The 20,919-nt window shown below is 43.7% G+C and overlaps 1 protein-coding gene across 1 annotated transcript; it reads right to left on the bottom strand.

The window, feature by feature from the left end:
- Positions 1 to 3: 3 nt before the first annotated feature.
- On the bottom strand, positions 4 to 20,785 carry pdgfrl (platelet-derived growth factor receptor-like). The gene is made up of 6 exons (XM_079744453.1): positions 20,521 to 20,785; positions 14,018 to 14,297; positions 1,593 to 1,744; positions 1,078 to 1,371; positions 753 to 889; positions 4 to 353 (listed from the first exon to the last, which is right to left on the bottom strand). Exons 1-6 carry the CDS (start codon positions 20,573 to 20,575, stop codon positions 165 to 167), a joined length of 1,107 nt encoding a protein of 368 aa, XP_079600579.1. The 5' UTR covers positions 20,576 to 20,785; the 3' UTR covers positions 4 to 164.
- Positions 20,786 to 20,919: the final 134 nt, after the last annotated feature.

The raw sequence follows: 20,919 nt of genomic DNA, 5'->3' as shown, positions 1-20,919 counted from the left end.
GCGTCGAAGGAAGCATTTTTATTGTGTTGAGAATCAAATATTTTCAGGTTCTTATTTAACTACCTATGGTATACAACTTCTTATACAAGTTTGGCTGATACTTAGTGTTTTTAATGTAACCTACTATACTTGCAGCATACCACACAGACTAGATTAATTCAAGGCTACCCAGGGACTATGTTGGTTGCCACCAATGTCTCGCCATTGAGATTCTTGGCCTTGCACGTGTACTTCCCAAAGTCGATGGTCTCCATGTCCGCCACAGTGATGACGCTCTGGGAGATGAGGGTGGTGCGTCCCACCCCCCTGTTCACCAGCCTCTTCGAGCCCTGGACGTCCACCGGGCGCTGTCCCTGAAGAAGACAGTCAATGGAGATCATGACTAGGTTCTTCTGCACCGACAGTCATACGACACCGCACCGTCCACATCGGGGAACATCTATTGTTTACCATTAGAGGTACTCTCCAGGAATCCCCCTCAGGGGATTGAAATGATAACCCTACCGGTTGGTCTGTTGGGCTCCCCATCATGATTCATATCCTTTTTTTTTTTTTTCTATGCTTTATTATAGAGAGAGATAGTTTGAAAGGTATGGGAGATAGAGGGGAGAACATGCAGCAAAGGACCATGGGCAGGAATCAAATTTGGGTCACTGATCAGGACTGAGCCTAAATGGTATGCGCTCTACCTGGTGCGCCACCGGGGCCCCCCCCATCATGATACATTTCAATGTTTGATTGTGGATGTTTACCTGACCGGGGTAGGACCAGCTGAAGCTCACGTCCACGTCCGGCTCCCCCATCACGGTGCAGGTGATGTTGATGGTCGCACCTCCTCTCACAAACTCAGGAGAGGCCTCGACGTTCACAAATGGAGGTCCGCTAGGAACTGGGAGAACGTTTGAAAACATTATACTTCCATGCAGTTGAGGGGTTTCCTAAGTAACCTGTTACACACAACTATAGTATGAACCGGAGTAAATTCAGGTGTGATCCTAACTCCATCTTGTAACCCCTCATTTTAGCACCCGATCTCGGTGCTCCCTGTACCCTGAAGAACACAAAGCACGGCCTTACCCTCTACGTAGAGCAGCTGGAACTTGGTGGAGATCTGCGGGGTGCCCTTAGCCACGGCCTTGCAGTAGAAGACCCCCTGCTGCTCCGGGCCGGGGCTCTGAAGGACAAAGCCCCTGGTGGGGTCGTACTTCACCAGGGTGCCGTTGGCGGGGATCTCCGCCGGTGGGACCTCCGTGTGCAGGGACACCTTGGCCAGGGGGGATGTGACACGGCAGGGCACCACGGCGGGCTTGTCCGGCCGCAGGTAGACGATCTCAAAGTGGATGGCCGAAGGGACGAAGAGGTTGTCCTTGTCTGGTGGGGGGTAGGGGGAGGTGACAGGGGGAGTGAGAGCGCAGTCTTGTTGATGGATCTTAACACACACACACACACACACGCACAGACACACACACACTCTCTCTAACTGTATAAAGTGCTTTGGGTACCTAGAAAAGCGCTATATAAATGCAATAATATTTTTATTGTAGGGTTAAGTATGTGGGTGTGGAGGTCCTTCAATAACTTAAACTGTTTACCGGTGAAATAGATGTACGAAGAAGAGCTTTGGTCTGGGTCTTTGTGGCAATCCGATCCATCACAGAGTATGACCCAGCAGCTGTAGTCCCCCGTGTCGGCAGCAGAGGGCGATGTTAGAATCAGCTGGCTATACTTGTCACTCTGCTTGACGCTGGAAGAAGAAAAACAAACGAGAGTTACGCATGTAACTACGGTTCTATGAATTTTGGATGACCGCCAGAGGCAGTACTTAACACTGGATGTTATCCATCGCGCATGCGCAGGTCGAGTATTTAATATCAACAAAGTCACATGTGACCGGGGATGACGTCGGGCCGCCCGTCTATATAAGCCCACGTCAATCTCCAAGATGTCCCTTCATAATCTTCTCGCAAGATTCCGAGTGACGAGCGGTCATCCAGAATTCATAGAACTGTAGTTACATACATAGTACCAGAGGTAGGTCCCATGACGGAAGCTTAACAGCCCATGGGGGGTTCCTCCGCTGGGCTCCTTTAAGAAATCGGGTCACCAAAGAATGAGACCCCACCGTCTGTCTATCAACCTTAATGTGCCTGGATGAAATGGCAGCCACATAGACCCTTAAAGTGGAAGCAGATAGCTTCCTTTCCAGTAAGGACTGCAAAAAACGCTGTATCATTGGCACTGAGGAACACTCCGGTACCTCTCTCTGAGCCTCACACCACATTTCAAATATCTTCCATCTGTTAGCATAAAGTGCCCTGGTAGAGGGAGCTCTTGAGTCTATGATGGTTTGAACTACCTCCTGGTCACATTCCATTATAAGTGGATCAGTGAAAATATGCATCCTTTAAATCTATTGATGTGACTTCCGGTTATGGCGTTGAGCTAGACAGTCGCACTTCGTGAGTCTCTGACAAGTGAATTATAAAACAGACCCTTTTAAGTCCTGAACGGCAGCTAAAGCGGGTAAAGCAAACCAAAATGGGAAAAAACAAAAATTCAACAAGACAAAAAACTGGAAATCAGTTTAATGCTGAATTACCAACTACAAGGTCAACGCTAGCTAGCAACGAGAGTCGCGCTAGCGAGGACGAGGAGGCTGCTAGCCCGCTCGCGGATAATTGCAACACCATTATGACTGACACAGCCGCAGTCTCCGATGAAGATACTCCACATGCCATTCGTCCCCAACAGCCAGATGCTATACTTGCGGCCATTAATTCACTAAAGACAGAAAGTTTAGAGCGGCATCGTGAAGTACTTGACGGTATAGCACACATTAGAACGGATCTGGATACAATCAGGGGACGGTTAACCACAGCTGAAACCCGCATAAGTGACACGGAAGATACAGCAGCCCAGCTTACAGCCAAGATGACGGAATTGGAAACGCAAGTTAAATTTCTTACTGAGAAGAACGAGGACCTGGAGAATCGCTCACGTCGCTCCAATCTACGTCTCATCGGCCTCCCAGAAAGCGCAGAAGGCAGGGATGCAGAAGCTTTCCTGGAGAAGTGGCTCCCCGATATTCTTGGTGCGGAGAATTTCCCGACGGCGGTGCGGATTGAACGCGCTCATCGTATCCCCAGTTTCCCCACCGGTCCAGCAAAGTCCACGCGCTCTGCCCCCTTTCCCAGGCCGTTGATCATGAAGTTTTTAAACTTCAAGGATAAAGTTCGTGTGATGAAAGCGGCTCAAGCAAAGGGGAAAGTCATGTATGAAAACAGACAAGTGAAGTTTTTTTCGGACTTCTCCGCTGAAGTGCAACGCCAGAGGAAAGCCTATGACGCGGTGAAACAGAGGCTCCGCTCTGAAGGAATCCAGTACGGCTTGCAGTTCCCTGCAAAGCTCCGCATCACACACGGTGGAAAGAACTACACATTTCTGTCTCCTCAAGATGTGCATGTCTTCCTCCGGAAAAATATCAGTAGTAGCCATCCAGAAGAGGTTGAATAAGTGAGTACGTATTTGCATAGGCTATGTTAAAGTGCTGCATTTACCGAAACGTTGGAGTAGCTTTCTAGGTTAGACTTTATTTCAATGATGACTGAAATTCCTCCTCTTTTGGGTTGTGAGCATGGACGTTCAATTTATTTAATCATTAGAAAGCACATGCAAATATAACATACTTTGGGTGGTAATTTTGTTATTATATACTATATGTTAATTTGTGCAGTGCATAGTTTTCTGTTTGTTTCTTCCATCTTCCTTTAAATTGTCTCGAGCAACAATATTAAGAGACAGAAACATAAGCTATTATTTACACCTAGTTTGTGCTAAACTATAGTCATTTTTATTAATCTGAGTCAACCTGGGCGAAACAACATTTACAATTTTAGTTCCATAAGAAATCCTGTATATTTAAAGGGTCTTCAAATTAAATTACATAGACTAAGAGTCAGAGATAAAGCGTAAACAAGTTAGTTTTATTTTTTTTTTGCTCCTCTCTGCAGGATCAACAAAAGCCAAGGAAGTTGGTGCAATAATTTAGTTTTGACTGTAGATAGAAGGCAGTCGTTAGGTCGATGCCACAGTTGTTAACTGTGGTTGTTTTGCAGGTTCTAGCAAAATGTTATATGTTGCTTTTGCTTTTTTGTTTGTTTGTTTATTTTTTTCTTTTTGTCTTTCTCTCAATTTGTCTTATTGTTATTTTGACCTGTTTTTCAACCTCTTTTGTAAAATTTGTTAAGCAAACGGTGATACAGCCACTCAGATACATGATGGTCCCCTTTGACAGATCTCTTTATAAAAGGTTACATGGCTAGTAATCAGCTATTTAAAATATCCTCTTGGAATGTCAGAGGCCTGGGTAGATTGGTCAAGCTAAAACAAGTTATGACAAGGCTTAAACACTTAGGTTCTAAAATTGTACTCCTACAGGAGACACATTTAACTTCAGATGAAGTTGTCAGGTTAAGGAGAAGGTGGCAAGGTCAGGTCTTTGTGGCTAATTTCTCATCCCATGCTAGAGGGGTTGCCATCCTAATTCACAAGTCAATTCCATTTCAGGTCAATACCACCACTCTAGACCCCGGGGGTAGGTTCATTATTTTACAGGGCACTCTCTTTGGTCAACATCTTATTTTAGTAAATATTTATGGACCTAATAAAGATGAGCCACAATTTTATAATAATATTTTCCTAACACTTGCCTCATTAAGAGGGGATATTATTATAGGTGGGGATTTCAATTGCGCGTTAAATCCCGATTTTGATCGTAATGGTAATCAGGACTCCTCCCACAATCAATCAAGGAAAATAATCCTTAACTTCATGGGAGAGTTGGGCCTTTGCGATGTTTGGAGGGAGCGTAACCCAGACAAGAGAGAATTTTCATGTTATTCGACCACGCATAAGACGTTCTCAAGATTGGATTTTTTCCTGTTTTCTAAAACTTTAGTACCAAATGTGAAAAATTGTTATTACAATAGCATAATCATCTCTGATCACGCTACAGTATCTATTGAGTACAGTGCTACCAAAGAATTCTGTGGACCTTCCAGATGGAAATTTGATAATAAATGGTTGCAGGATCACAATTTCATTTGTTTCATTGGCCAACACATAGATTTGTTCTTTCTCGTCAATACCACTGAAACTTCTTCTTTAATTAGGTGGGAAGCTTTTAAGGCGTATATCAGAGGCCAGATAATTAGTTATACCAGCTTTAAATCTAAACAATTCAAGAACAAAATGATGGAAATTGAAAACCAAATTAAAGAGTTGGAAGGTGAGGTCATAGTGAACCATACCCCAGCACTTGAACATAAACTAACCATACTGAGAGCCCATTATAATGAACAGTCAGCAAACAAGGCCCTAACTAATTTAAATAAATTAAAGCAGTCCTTCTATGACCAAGGGGAAAAAGCTGGTAAACTGCTTGCCTGGCGAATAAAAAAATTACAGAATGAAAAAATGATCCACGAAATTGAAAATTCAATTGGAGTTGTTACTAATGACCAAAAGGAAATAAATGAGAGATTTAAATTATATTATGAAAAACTTTATAAATCTGAACTGCCTAGTAACACGAACAAGATCACAAGAACCAGTTTTCTTGATAGTCTTGATTTTCCAACGCTTTCTATTGAGGACCAGGAATTTCTCGACAGTCCCATGAAGCTTTCAGAGCTAGATATTGCACTTGCAGATATGAAGAGGGGGAAAGCCGCGGGCCCTGATGGACTTCCCATCGATTTATTTAAAACTTTTAAAGATAAGCTGCTGCCTCCCTTTTTGGACATGCTTGAAGAAGCATTCAAAACAAATTCCTTGCCACCTTCTCTCTCTAAAGCTCTTATTATGAACATTCTGAAGCCTGGTAAACCACCATCTAAATGTGAATCATATCGACCCATATCACTTTTAAATGCTGATGCAAAGCTTATAGCTAAGGTCATAGCAAAGAGGCTAGAAAATCTCCTGCCAGGTCTAATTCATGTAGACCAAAATGGATTTGTTAGAGGCAGACAGGCGTTTCAAAATTTAAGAAGGGTGCTCAATGTTGTTCATAACGAAAAGGAAAGACGAGATGCGGCCATTCTGTCCCTGGACGCTGAAAAAGCCTTCGACAGAGTTGAATGGCCGTACCTATTTGAAATATTGCCTAGATTTGGTTTTGGAGAAAAAATTATTAAATGGATAAAATTGCTCTACAACAATCCCACTGCTGAAGTTCTGACGAACACAATTATATCAAAACCCTTTACCCTAACCAGGGGTACAAGACAGGGGTGCCCATTGTCACCTCTCTTATTTGTCCTGTCGATCGAACCCCTAGCAATGACAATCAGATCTCACCCTTTAATAACAGGAGTTACAATTGGAAATTATGAACATCGTCTGGGCCTCTTTGCTGATGATATTGTTATTTTCATGAGACAGCTAACGCAATCCTTACCATCACTTACAAAACTGTTGGAGACTTTTGGAAGTATCTCTGGTTATAAAGTGAATAACACAAAATCAAATATTATGTTTTTTAGGAAAACTGAGAGGGACAATCCCCCATTAGTGAATACATTTCATAACTCGCCTCATGGCTTTACCTATCTAGGAATAAAAATAACGCCAGATATCAATGACATTGTTCCTACTAACTATAATCCAATTTTAAAATCTGTATCGGAATCCCTTAAAAGATGGTCAGAGCTTCCCATTTCTATGATTGGCCGTGTCAACATTATTAAGATGAATATCTTACCAAAACTTTTATATTTATTCCAATCTATCCCTTTGCAGCCCCCATCTAATCTATTCCCCAAATTGAAAGAAATTACAACAAATTTTATTTGGAACAACAAACGACCGAGGCTTAGACTCACCCTACTTTACTTGCCATTCGAAAGAGGAGGACTCCAAGTTCCAAACTTTGTCTGGTATTATTGGGCGGCCCAAATTAGTGCAGCAATGTTCTGGTTCTCAGACAATTCCACAATACCCTGGGTCACAATAGAAAACGCCACTACATCTCCTCTCCCACTAAAGCTCTATCTGTATTCTAATACATTGAAAAACCTGCTTAAAGACACTCATAACCCATTTGTCAAGAATACAATAAGAGTCTGGTATAAAATCCAGTCTTACTTTAAAATAGAACCAGATATATCAGGCTTTACACCGATTTGGGGAAACTGCAGATTTGCTCCTGGCAGAAGTGACCTTGGCTTTAAATTGTGGGCAGAGAGAGGGATTAGTAAAGTTATGGATATGTATAATGAGAATGACGTGCTTTATAGCTTTGATGATTTAAAAACAATTTATAATATCCCTTCAAAACATTTTTTCAAATACCTACAAATTAGGAGTTATATATTAACGGCACTCAAAAAGTCCCCCTATAGACCACCATTGTCCAGTCTGGAAAAGGCTGTTCTTGACCATCTTAAAGGACGTGGACAGGTGTCCTTGATATACAAGATTCTTGTGAATGAATCTACAGAATCATCAGATAAATGTAGATTGGCCTGGTCTAGAGATTTGGATGTAGAGATTGCTGAGGACGAATGGAAGAGAGTTTGTCATGATGCACAAACCCAGACTATTAACACCAGATATAAACTATTACAATTTAAATGGATCATGCGTACATACATTACTCCCTCTCTGTTACATCGCTTTGATAATAATAACCTAGATTTATGTATTAAGTGTGGTCTTGAAGAGGGAATATTGTTTCACTGCATCTGGAGCTGCCCTGATATTAAATGTTTTTGGGAAAAGGTCATTAAAACAATTTCAGATGTGATTTGCACTGTGTTGCCTGTCTGCCCCCGCATTTTTATCCTTGGAGTACTTCTACCAGATTTAAAGTTGTCTAGTATGAACAAAAAAATTGTTATTCTTTGCTCCCTAGTGGCTAAACACTGCATTGCAGTCACATGGAAAAGTACGGAGACTCCGACAGTCAGCCATTGGCTCAAAAGTCTCTCCAACTGTTTAGCTTTAGAAAAATTGACATATGCCTCCAAGGGGAAAATGAAATTTTTCTTTAAAGTGTGGGGACAATTTATGGGATTTCTTGAGAGCCACCACGCCAGGGGTTTGCTTGAGGCTTAGATTGACATTTCTGATGCAAGTGCAATATTTCCAAGCTTAACCTTGTATGGAAAGTGCAGGTTGTAATTACTTATACATCTTCTTCTTTTTTCTTCTTACTATTATTTGCTTGTACTTTGTTTTTGTTTTTGTATTTGTATTTATTTTATATTTGTTTTATATGTGAATAATTATATTTGTCTGTATGTTGAAAAATTTGAAAACTCAATAAATATATTTCTAAAAAAAAAAAAAAAAAAAATCTATTGATGTGAATCAGCTTTGCCGTGCGACAGCCTGGAGCACTTCCGCTGTCTTTAGCGTGTGAAAGGGCAATACTTTCAGAAAACTGTTCAGCCCTTGTAAGTCCAGTATAGGGCGAAACCCGGCCTCTTTTTTTGGAACTCAAAAATACACTGAGTAAAACCCACCTTGCTGTGTCTGAGGATCTACGATCTTGATGGCCTTCTTCTCCAGGAGGGTGGATACCTCCTGTCTGAGAGCCTGTTGCCATGTAAGATTGCTGACTGTAGTCAATCTGATCCCCCTGAAAACTGGGGGCCGGTGTCGGAATATGAGATTTTACCCCTGGGAAAGTGTGGCCACCACTCAAGAGTCTGTAGTGCAACTTCCCAAGCAGATGTGGTGCTGCTGGGCGAAGCGCCCGACGCCCGGCCCTGAGCCGTCAGTACCTGCCCCCACGTCGTCTTGGGGGCCTGGGGGGGGGGGAAACCCCGACTCCTCTGTGCCTGGGGTGCAGGCCTTGTGGGAGCCCGACGGGGTTGATAGGGTCGCTCAGGAGCTGGTGAGGTCCTGGGATAACCACTAGGACGCGCTGAGGGCAGAGGACGATTGGTGCCATAACCTTGTGGAGGCTGCTGTCTCGGTAGGGATGTAGCTCCCCAAAGGTTAGCAAACTGCTGCTGTGTCTGGTTGCCACGATCCAAGGCCTGTTGTGCTGCTGGGCCAAACAGCTCTCCCGGAACTACGGGGAGAGTGCGGAGGGTTCTCCCGCATGGCTCTGATAATGGGGACTGGGCCAGCCATACCTGGCGGCGAGCCAGCGTAAGCGACGACATCAGCCTACCAAGCTCTCTGGTCATGAAGGCAAACGCCTGCAAAGATGTGTCACTTAGACTGCACTAAAGTATCTGCACTGGATGATTGCAAGGACTGAGACAGGGCCAGTATCAAATGGGACGAGTTCCCAATATGGCCCATATGTGCCGCTGTGTCATAGCACTTCGTTAATAGGTCATCAGTGATGCGATACTGTGGCCTGGGACAGCGAGCATTCGGCCTCAACACCTCCTCTGGTGCCACAATGAGGGAGGCAATGGTCGGCTCCACAGCTGGCATTCGGTCAAGTCCATGCTTGCTGGCATTCTGCATTGAAGCCAAAGCCCTGCTGTCGCTGGTCTGATGAGATGGAGATCTGGGGTCTGGCCAGCATCTGTGAAGCTCCTCAATATATGGCTGGGAGGGATGCACAGAAAAAGTATCTTGTGGCGGGACACGCCTAAAGAATGCACTAGCTGGAGCAATTGCTGCTGGAGCCTCATCCAACCCTAAGAGTGCCAGTGCCATTCGGACCACTGGCTTAACCGTGGCCGGGGAAGCTTCTGAGCCTGCCCTAGACCCACTCCCTACATGCTGGGAGCCGTCTTCAGAAGCCTGGGTAGAAGCCTCTACCTCGCCCTGCCCGGCCTGTCTTCATAGAACTGGCTACAGGAAGCCCTCGTAGACAGGGCATCTCCGTCCCATTCTGGTGTAGTTGGAGCCTCAGCCTGAGGGATTGAACCCTGGGTTGACGCAAACCTGACTGGCTGAAGGTTAAAGAGCAAACTCTTAATCTCAGCGAACTCTGACACTAGCTTGTCCACTTTGGCAGCATAACCATCAGCCTTTCTAGCCTTCTTCCTGGGCGGGGCAGCCCCGGGTGGGGAGCGTACTCGTACCACTGGTTCTCTTCGAGGCAGGGGAAGCTCACCTTCAACCTGAGGTCCTTCCACCTCGGTTAGTCTTGTCACTTTCAGCCCATGTGGCATGAAACTGCAATTCATACACTGATCGTCAGACAGCCCCTCCCTCAGGTGGACCACACCGAGGCATGCGGGGCATTCATCATGTCCATCTAGGGCTAGCAGTGGAGCCATGCAAGTGCGGCAGTGAGGTGGTTACTACTGAATGAAAGCACCCAACAGTAATAATTAAACAAAAGGGCAACAAACTGCTCAACGTAAGAAACTCAACCTAAAACAGAGTTTTGTTTTTTTCTTTCAAAATTAATTAATTTTTCTTATTTACCCACTAGCCTTAACCGTAATGGGGAGCTTCTGCTCTTAAATTCCAAACATTTACATTTACATTTAGGGCATTTATCAGACGCTTTTATCCAAAGCGACTTACAATAAGTGCATTTGTTACAATAAGCACATTTGTCATAAGAAGTGAAACAATATATCGCTGTCGGTACAGTAAAGACGTTCATAGAACCAAGTGCAAGTATTACAATCGCTAGGCTAACCCATTCCCCGTGTAAAGCAGCGATAGCAGCTACTGTAGATGCTACACAATTAAGTACCTTGTACAAGTGCCAGGACGTACAACATTCAATGGTGGCTGTGCATTGGTTTCTATGCAGAGTCAAGATGAACTCTGAACAGGTGAGTTTTGAGTCTTTTGCGGAAGCTGGTGAGCGACTCTGCGGTCCTGACATCGGTAGGGAGCTTGTTCCACCACTGAGGTCCCAAAACAGAGAAAAGTCGTGACTTTGCTGATCGACCTTTGCTTGCTCTTAGCGATGGTGGTACCAGACGTCCAGCTGAGGTAGTTGAGCGGAGGGATCGAGCTGGGGTGTGTGGCTTTACTAATGCTTGGAGGTAGGCAGGGGCAGTTCCATAGACTGCCTTGTATGCCAGTACCATCATCTTGAATCTGATGCGAGCTATTACAGGGAGCCAGTGGAGGTCTCGGAAGAGGGGGGTTACATGTGAGTACTTTGGTAGGTTGAACACGAGGCGCGCTGCCGCATTCTGGATGCGCTGCAAGGGTTTAATCGCAGAGGCAGGGAGTCCAGCCAGGAGCGAGTTGCAGTAGTCGAGGCGGGAGATGACCAGTGATTGGACTAGAAGCTGAGCTGCTTCCCTTGTGAGGAAGGGCCGGATCCTGCGGATGTTATAAAGTGCAAATCTGCAGGACCGGGCCACCGCAGTGATGTTTGCGGTGCAGCATAACTGATTGTCCAACACTACACCAAGGTTTTTGGCAGTTGGAGAAGGAGATACAGTGATGTTCTCAACAGTGACCAGTAAGTCCATGTGTGGGCAATCTTTCCCTGGTATTAGGAGGAGCTCAGTCTTGTTGAGGTTAAGCCTCAGGTGATGGGCAGTTGTCCAGGTGCTGACTTCTGCCAGACATTCAGATATGCGTGTTGCAATCAGGGCTTTGTCAGATGAGGGAAAGGAGAGAAATAGCTGAGTGTTGTCAGCATAGCAGTGATAGGAAAAGCCGTGGGATGTAATTACAGAGCCCAGAGATCTGGTGTAGAGGTAGAACAGAAGAGGTCCCAGTACCGAGCCTTGAGGGACACCTGTATCAAGCGTGCAAGGTTTGGACAAGGAGCCATTCCATGTTACCTGATAGGTGGGATTCATCAGGTATGACGTGAACCAGGAAAGGGCAGATTCAGCTATGCCAAGCTCGGCGAGAGTGGCGAGGAGTATCTGGTGGTTCACAGTGTCAAATGCTGCAGACAAGTCAAGGAGAATGAGAACCGATGAGAGGGACGAGGCTCTGGCCGCCCGGAGGGACTCAGTCACCGCGAGGAGAGCCGTCTCAGTGGAGTGTGCTTTTTTGAAGCCTGACTGGTGAGGGTCAAGCAGGTTGCTAGATGAGAGATAGGAGGACAGTTGGTTAGCGACGGCACGTTCCAATGTTTTAGAGAGGAATGAAAGAAGAGATACCGGTCTGCAATTCTGGATGTCAGTGGTATCAAGCGTTGGTTTTTTGAGGAGAGGCTTTATTCTGGCAGTCTTGAAAGACGTTGGAACAATGCCAGAAGTGAGGGAGGAGTTAATTAGTGTGGTGAGAAATGGCAGGATGTAGTTTGACACAGCCTGGAGGAGGGAGGAAGGGATAGTGTCAAGGGGGCAGGTGTTGGCATGGTTAGATGTTATAATTCTGTTGACCTCGTCTGAGGTGAGAGGGATGAATTGGGTAAAGACAGAGGTGGGGGTCGGGGGAGGGAGGATGGTGGCAGTGATAAAAGAGGAGCTAATGTCCTTTACTTTCTGGGTAAAGTAGGTAACAAAGTCATCAGCAGTGAGGCAGGAAACAAGCAAGGGAGTACACACTTTAACGAGCGAAAACACTCGTCAGGGAGCCTTTAATCAACTGGAACGAAAGTTGCCAAGAAAAGGCGGCAAACGCCGGTAATGGCAATCTCTGATGCAGCGAGGCAAACAAAACAAGACGTAAGTATAACGCTAGGCTGACACTGTGTTAGCCTAGCGTTATGTGAGCCGAGCTCACCGACGAAACATCGGTATGCAGCGTTCATAACATAGCCGTGCGTGACTAATCGCAGCCCTTGGAGGACGAATCCGTGGCTCCAACCATACGGTTGCAGGGCTACCAGCAAAGAGTCACCAGCTAATATTGCTTTTATTCAAGCTTATTTTGTACTCTAAACCTTTATTCGCTACTGCGAGAAGATACAAGGGACATCTTGGAGAGTGACACAGGCTTATATAGATGGGCAGCCCGACGTCATCCCCGGTCACGTGTGACTTTGTGTGATATTATATGCTCGACCTGCGCATGCGCGATGGATAACTAACATTATTATAGAGAGAGATAGTTCGGAAGTGCCTAACATCCAGTGTTAAGCACTGCCTCTGGCAGTCTGTAAGAATGAAATAGAACTTGGTATTGAGAAACGTCTCGAAACGGTTCGAAATCGTTCCCTATCACGGATATAGTGCACTAGGATGCTCACCATTTTGTAGTGGTGTTCGAATTCTCAGTGGTTAATTTCATTCACTATATAGTGGACATAAAACACTAATTGAGTGAACATACGATGTTCCCTACATGTTACTCCCGTATACCACAATGCAATGCGGTTGTTTAGAAATGTTCAGCGTAGTGTCCGGATTCTCCTTTGTTCGTTCCCTATATATTGCACTATATCATAAACACAATTGGGAGTGCCACCTTCAGTTGGCAGTCCCAATTTCGTTGCATAGGCGACTGTACGTTGACAATAAAGGCTATCTTATCTTATCTTACTATATAGGGAATAGTGAGTGAGTGAATAGGGAACCATTTCGAGCACAGTGGACTTTTTAAAGGGGTGATATTATGCCACCAGGTGTGAGTGTGACTTGTGATGTCACTAAAACGCTGTCACTAAACGCTTTTAAAACTGCTTGTAATGGCTAATCACTCGACCTAGTGGCATAATACGACCCCTTCTAAATAAGTAAATCACAATCATCAGAATAGAACATGGGGTGATATTGCGAGACTAACAGTAGAATACTAATGTGAGTCAGGTAAATGGTTAAGGTTTTCAACTATTTAAGTATTACCAGCACTGTGTAAAGTTGATGTTTATATGTGGTTTGAATGTTGGTATGGTGCTTGCAATACTGAGTAGGCCAACAAAGGTCAGTTTACATGGTAGAAAATATTATGCCGGAATGGATTTGACTTTAAGATGACAATTATATAAAACTGTATATAATGTATTGTATATAGTATACAAAAAACACGTTCAAAAAATTAAATGTATATGGTTTACATATAAATATGTGAGAGACGAAATTGTCTAAATGTGGTGGCACCCAATGTTTTCAACCTCTAGATGGCACCAAACTCCCAGATGTAATCTTGAGTGTAGTTGCCCTTTGATCACCTGAGCCGGGAGTCGTTGTATGTGTTCAGGTAGGAGGGATACGACCAGCCGATGCTGGCGCCTTTACATCGCAGTTCGATGTTCTTTCCAGGGCTCAGCATTGTGGTCCCGCCCAGTCGCAGGAAGCGTCCTTTATCCAGCACCTGGGTCAGTAAGGACTGGCCCCGCCCCCCTGTCTCCTTTTCCTTTTGTTTGGAGATCCGCCCCTTTGCTCTCTTCCCACCTGGTCGGATTTGGTTCCCTGCCGCATCTTTCCTGCGCTTGGCTTGCTGGCAGGATACTACAGAAGTAGATGAAAATACTTCAGAATGGATGGGAATCAGAAGGGACCTTGCGATACGTTATAACAACGATTTTTGATACGATATGTGTTACCGTAAAGCGTGCGATACGATATTCTGATTTTATTTTTGCGATTATATATTGTGAATGGTTTAACATGGGGATATGATTTTACATGTCCGTCGGTGTCCACCATTGTTTTTTAAACATAACAGTACAAAGTTCACTCTAAAAAGTATATATTTTGAAAAGTTGAAGTAAAGCACTGTTTTGAATAAGTCAGATTCAGATTTTTGCTTTAGCGAATGCACTGTACTTTTGTGTATTATATCCAGGGTGCGATTTGTGAAAAAACCAGAGGGAGGGATAATTTTGAGAAACATTTTAAAATGTTTCAAAATGAAGACGGACCCTGTGTATTTTGGTTGTTAATTATTACGATGTTATGGTGAAAATACTTTGGGTGGGGGGGATCATTTTTATCCCCACCGAGGATAAAAATAATTCAGCAGAGGGTGTAAACCAGAGGGGGGATAATCCCCACCATCCCCACCGGCAAATCGCACCCTGATTATATCAAATTGAAATTGTGCTTTACTAAATTGACCTGCTATTCTATGCAAATGCTTCAATTAGGTTTTCCTATCTCTATTTGTTGAACGTCAACGTCTTTTCCAGCGAGATTTTTCTAGCTGAAGCTGCAATTTTTTTCTCCTCTTCAATCTCATCGTCCACGGTCAAGGTCACTCTGAAAAAACGGTAAATTTAATGCAGACAAAGTCATGGATTACAAATGTTAATTGTCAGATAACAAATGTTCTGCCTGTAGGCTATGGGTCAAAAGATTTACGTCTTAAGGGTTAACTTTAGTGAACTAACTGAACCGGACCAGCTAGTTAAGTCATGCTAACTTTAGGTTAGCTTAACATGTTCGATGCATTTAACTGAGTTTGTGAAATGTGTTAGCCATATGTTCAAACCACTGGTGGGTTAAAGGTAATGTGGCATTACAAAATATAGTGATAGTTTTGCAGCTAGCGCTCTGCTGCTAATTCATTTAGCATTTTGCTAGCGGACACTGCCGGACAGTGAGAGTAAATGCTAGGTTAACTAACTTGTGCAAGTAACTTGCACGCGGCACTCTCGTGGTGTAATACCGTTACGTATGTCATACTTTGTACTGGTTAAGCTGCTTATTTGCACATTTGCGCGGATACATTTAGGCTTACATGTGTTTGCAACTGTGCTGCGCGCTCGCAGTTCTGTTAAAGTGTGTGTGTGTGTGTGTGTGTGTGTGTGTGTGTGTGTGTGTGTGTGTGTGTGTGAGTGTGTGTGTGTGTTACTGCCGCCACCGTCTCCGTTAACGTTTTTAGTGAGACACAGGCGACGAGAGAGGGTGCATCAGCATGTCGTTCTCATGAACACACAGTGGTGAGTCCGGCCTGTAATTAAACAACACCACTGCTCTGCTGCTATCCCTTTCAGCATTTTTGTCATTTTGTAATACCGTTACTGAAAGTAAACGTAAGTAATGTAATTACTGTCTACGCTGCTTATTTGCACATCAGCGCGGATAGGCATTTATTTTACGGTCAATCGAATTGGAACTGGATTTTGGGTTCTGCGCATGCTCGAGATTTTTTCCGTGAGCCGGAAGTAGAAGGAGACGGTAGTCGTTTTGTTGTCGCCGTCGGAACGAGAAAAGGCGATTTATTTAAAAAGGTGGCGCAGAAGATGGAGGAAGCCGGTGTTGTGCCAATGTGGTTACCCCCTATAGAGTGGCGATGTCACGCCCCTTCCGGTAAAAATTATCATTTAAATCCTTAAACAACATGTGTAATCCAGGGTATATAAAGACTGGGACCAGAAAATAATTACTTTCTCTCAATTGAAACCGATTCATATTTTTTGATCTGATAGGTCCCATGGGCTCTACCGGAAGGGGCGTGGCTTCGCCACTCTATACGCGTGCATGCATTCAGTGCAGGTGGAAGCACACACACTACGTTTCGATTTCACCCAAGGCTTGAATTAAAAGTACATGTTTTTCTAAATGTTGGTCATCAACGAGGTTGTAAAGTAGTAACTTCGGGCACATCTGTCAAATTAATGTTTTTTTTCTTCCGACGTGTTTAAGATCTGTATTCATGCATTGCGTCGTGGTCGAACTGACCGTTGGGTTCTCTGACTCGGGTACTTCCACACATGTAAAGACTTGTGGTGGGGGTTATCTCGGTCGTGGCGGAGACATGGTGGTCGGAGCGGAGGGTTATTAATATCTTTCAAAATAAAGGGACGTCGGACTAGTGGCTAGCGTCGGAGAAATGACATGAATCAATTTTCTCACCGCCATGTATACTAGGACAATTGCAGTTGTCCAATTGAAGAGCATAGTCGAATTTTGGCTGTAATCGGATTAAGATGTGCATGTAAACGTACTGAATAGGGGTGTGAACGGTTACACAACCCCTTTTTCTTTTTCTTGTACACGGTTAACCGTTTTTTTTATAAATTAATGAATTTTTTTTTTTTTTTTAAAGTGGGCCGTAGTCGCGCTATAGGGGATTATTTGTTTATCAACACGGCGGATGCATGAGCAGAATGATCGCAAAAAGAAAATTAGTTTAACCGGTTGCCATGGTTATCTCTGTGTGGTTCATTTGCAGTTGTGTTAATTAGGATGTTGTCAGCTTACTGTTACATTAAACTGTAATCAGAAAACCCGGTTATATGCTATAGACCCTATAGTATCTGTGGTATAAAGGCTGGGACAAATTTCGATTTATAAATATGTACAATGCATAACATTAGCTCATAGCTGAGTGGGCTATGTCTCCCGTTGCCAAGTCGTAGCCAAGGTCCGTCCTATTTACTGGAGGAGTGAACAGTTGCATAAGAACCTTATGGGAGGGTAATGATTGGAAAATATTGTGCATTTTGAATGTCCAAATAGCACACCACTAACATTTTAGTCCTGTCTTTTCTCGTCAACGAAAACAAAACTTACATTTCGTCATAGTTTTTATTATCAAAGATCTATTTTTAGCTAGTCAACGTCTCGTCTTAGTCATGGAAAAAAGGTTGTTGACAAAAAAAATTTGTATTTTTCGTTAACGAAATTAGCACTGCAGGGCAGATGTTCTCTCGGGGGTAACACCCTTCACCTTGACCAGCAGTGGGTCTGCTTATAGGTCGGAATGAAGCGGCCACCATTTATTGACAGGCTGGGTACTTTATTCGTAGTTCCACTAACTTAACAGTACACTCGTTTGCAAAGACATAACCGGACTCGTTCATTCACTAAACTGACACACGCAACCGCTCGCTCTCCTCGCCCGTCCACTCACTCGCTGAAGTCACTCGCACACACATACTGCCATTCTCGCACACACGCATACGCTACTCTCGTAACAGAAGCGTAGTGTGTACTGAATGCATGTTGATGACGGCCCAATCCCAAAGTGAGCCCTGAGGACTAAGGACTAAGGACTCACGGACTTAATTGATCTCAGGTGCTAAGTGAGCGAGTGTGTGTGGCCACATGGCCTCAGATAGGTATATATGGGATTGGGACAGCACTTCACGAGAGCACATGTTACCTTGACAACGTTTAATGACAAAGATGTTGCTGACAAATGCCGGTTTTGGAATTCTCATTTAGATGTTTTTTTTGTTTTTTGGTAAATGCAATGAAAACAATCAGCTACAGCAATTTATTGATGTTAGAAATATAATTTTTAATTTTGAATACTTCAGTATAAAGGATGTTTTGAATAATTAAGGTGATTATTGGCCTACACATACTAATCATAAGTCAGAACGGGTTGAATTATAAGTAGTAATATGAAGAGCCGTTTGGGAGCCAAAAGAGCAGGCTCTTGTTGGTGAGCTGATCGAAGTCACACCCCTTCCGGTAGAGCCCATGGGACCAATGAGATCGAAAAATATGTATGGGTTACAATGGAGATAAAGGAATTATCTTCTGGTCCCAGTCTTAATATGCCCCGGATTACACATATTTTGTTTGTGGATTTAAATGATAATTTTTCATATCAAAAGTTTGACCGTTTATTGTGCAGTTGTTCAGTTAAAGGCTGTAGAGAAAACACAATGAGAAAGACTGCATGTCTCGTATACCGTCACGCTCCCTGCGACTGGCGTGGACAAGACCGACAATCTCCCCATCGGTATAACTGAAACTCTCCACATGCCCCATCTTATAATGGTTTTCACCTCTTTTGATGCTTTTATCCTCCCCTTGGAAAAAAACTAACATTATCCAACTTCTTAACGAAAATGTTTAGTTTTCTTTGCATGAAAAATTATCATTTAAATCCACAAACAACATAGGCATATAAAGACTGGGACCAGAAAATAATTACTTTCTCTCCATTGAAACCCATTCATATTTTTTGATCTCATAGGTCCCATGGGCTTTACCGGAAGGGGCGTGACTTCGCCACAGACTGTAGCGTCGTCTTGTTGTTTACCTTCCTAAATTCCGGATTTTCCTATGGTCTCCGCGGTAAACGTCACAACGCTTTGAACTGTGGGTAATTCCCTTAGGTGAAATCTGCAGTGAGTTGCAGACTCACGGAAAGGGCTCGGTAAGTGTGGACTCAAACCCTCACACCCTTTGGAATTCGACATTGGGACAGCCCTAAAGCCTTAATAATTTCCAGAGAATGCGCAATAAAGTCTGTGAGTCCGGACATTGGGATTGGGCCGTTGATACACTTCTTATAGGGGGTAACTACATTGGCACGACACCGGCTTCCTCCATCTTCTTCGCCACCTTTTTAAATAAATTGGCATCTCTCGTTTTCCGACGACGACAACAACATGACTATCGTCTCCTTATGCTTCCAGATCACGGCCCCCGGGAAAAATCTTGAGCATGCGCAGAACGCAAAATCCGATTGCATGCGATCCGACCCAATATGCACGCTTAATTCAACTAACAATCGAATAATCTAGGTGTCTTAATTCGACTGAGTAACTCGATTTGATTATAGTGTGACTAAGGTGTATACATTCATCTTAATAATCCAATCATAGTTGGACTAACCCAATAATTCAATTTTCTTGAGTGTCATGTAAACGTGTTGTGTTGTGCCAACTACATTGGCTGGCTGCTTATATTGCATCTTTTTCTCCCTCTTTCCCACATTTGTGGAAATTAACCTGATTGTCAAGCTTAACACTGAATTGAAACATCACCACTCCCTTAATATAATGCATTTTTTATTTGCTTTTCATGATTCTTTCCCTGATAGGTGGTGGTTACATCAGCCTTGGACACAACTCATCAAACTATTAATTGCTGTTATTTTTTTTAATTTTTAATTGTAATTATTTTTTTAATACCGAATATTTTTTTAATCAGAGTCATCCGTGCCGAAGGTGGATCAACACGCCAAAAGACTGCTGACATCGTGGACATTTTGGACCAGGTACATCTAGAGCATCAAAAGTAACACGTTTCCTTGGTTGCTTAGAGGGTGTCACAATACCCCTATCTATTAAAGATGCATCAATCCGGGTTATCTTAGCTCCAGCACCGGTAGCTAAGGGGAGCAATAGCGTGCCTCCGCTGGCAGCAAGAAGATGAACTAAACTAATCACTAAACGCTGCTGTTTATTTACCAAGTTATGTTAGGCTTGTTATTTCTGGCATGTGTTATTTTAGAAGCAAATGCATACCGGTAGGAAACCGCATGGGATGCAAACATCCCATGTGAAATGGGAAGGTTAATTAGAAAAAGCTGATGCACAAAGCAGATGCAACTGATTTCACTTCATTGGCAGAAGAATCACATAAAAAATATAAAAAACACTACGTCGTCCAAGCTCTCTCAAAAACCAAAGGAAAAAAGCTAATCAAATCCACATTTAAAGTAAGGATTATGTATTTTATTTTCTCTTGTAATATGACAATGCATTACGGCTGTGACTTCATCCTTTTCAGTTTATCTTTCAGCAACTAGTATTACTATTCACATGTCACATCATGCCAAGTGAAGCCAAAGACAATTTTCCACCCTGTGTGGACTATAAAGTTGTAGGATTTTCTCTTTTTCTTCCTCCAGAATAGTGGAGATCTATGGATGTCACCGTTGGAATCAAAAGGGGAAAACTGCACTTTTCTTTAATGAATAAACCAAAAGAAAAGCATCCACAAGGAGAAGCTGAGAATATGGAAAACTGTGATCAGTACATACCGTCTTGGAGCTCCACCCAGGCCAGAGCCAGGCAGAGAACGAAGCCCAGCTTCATGCTGTGCACGGGGGCTGCAATAGGAGGGCTGGGTGCCTCTAAGGTGGGGCAGGGGTGGAGAGGCCTCGGATACCTGGGAGAAACGTCACGGGCAGTTGGAGGGTGGGGGTAATGGCGATAGGACCGTCTGGTGTTTTTAACAGAACTCGGTTAGACTCCCAGATCCATTCCCCTCTTAGACCGAGAGGAAAGTGGAGAGGAATACCTTGGGTTCCCCCACCCTCTAACAACTCTCTTTCCAGATGTCAAAGGGAGGCAAATATACTCACACATGTACGCTCTGGTGCCCTCTGCTGGATAAATATAGCGTCAGTGAAAGTTCAGTTTCTTTGAGGCGACTACAG

This window comes from Pollachius pollachius (genome assembly GCF_949987615.1).
Source record: "Pollachius pollachius genome assembly, chromosome: 10".
Taxonomy (NCBI): Eukaryota; Metazoa; Chordata; class Actinopteri; order Gadiformes; family Gadidae; genus Pollachius; species Pollachius pollachius.
This window is presented reverse-complemented; position numbering and strand designations above follow the sequence as displayed.

Coding starts and splice junctions, on each gene's coding strand:
- pdgfrl (XM_079744453.1), bottom strand. CDS start 20,575: ATGAAGCTGGGCTTCGTTCTCTGCCTGGCTCTGGCCTGGGTGGAGCTC. Junction 14,298..20,520: donor CTGGGTGGAGCTCCAAGACG/GTATGTACTGAT, acceptor CTACTTCTGTAG/TATCCTGCCAGCAAGCCAAG. Junction 1,745..14,017: donor TACAACGACTCCCGGCTCAG/GTGATCAAAGGG, acceptor TTCTTCTTCCAG/CGTCAAGCAGAGTGACAAGT.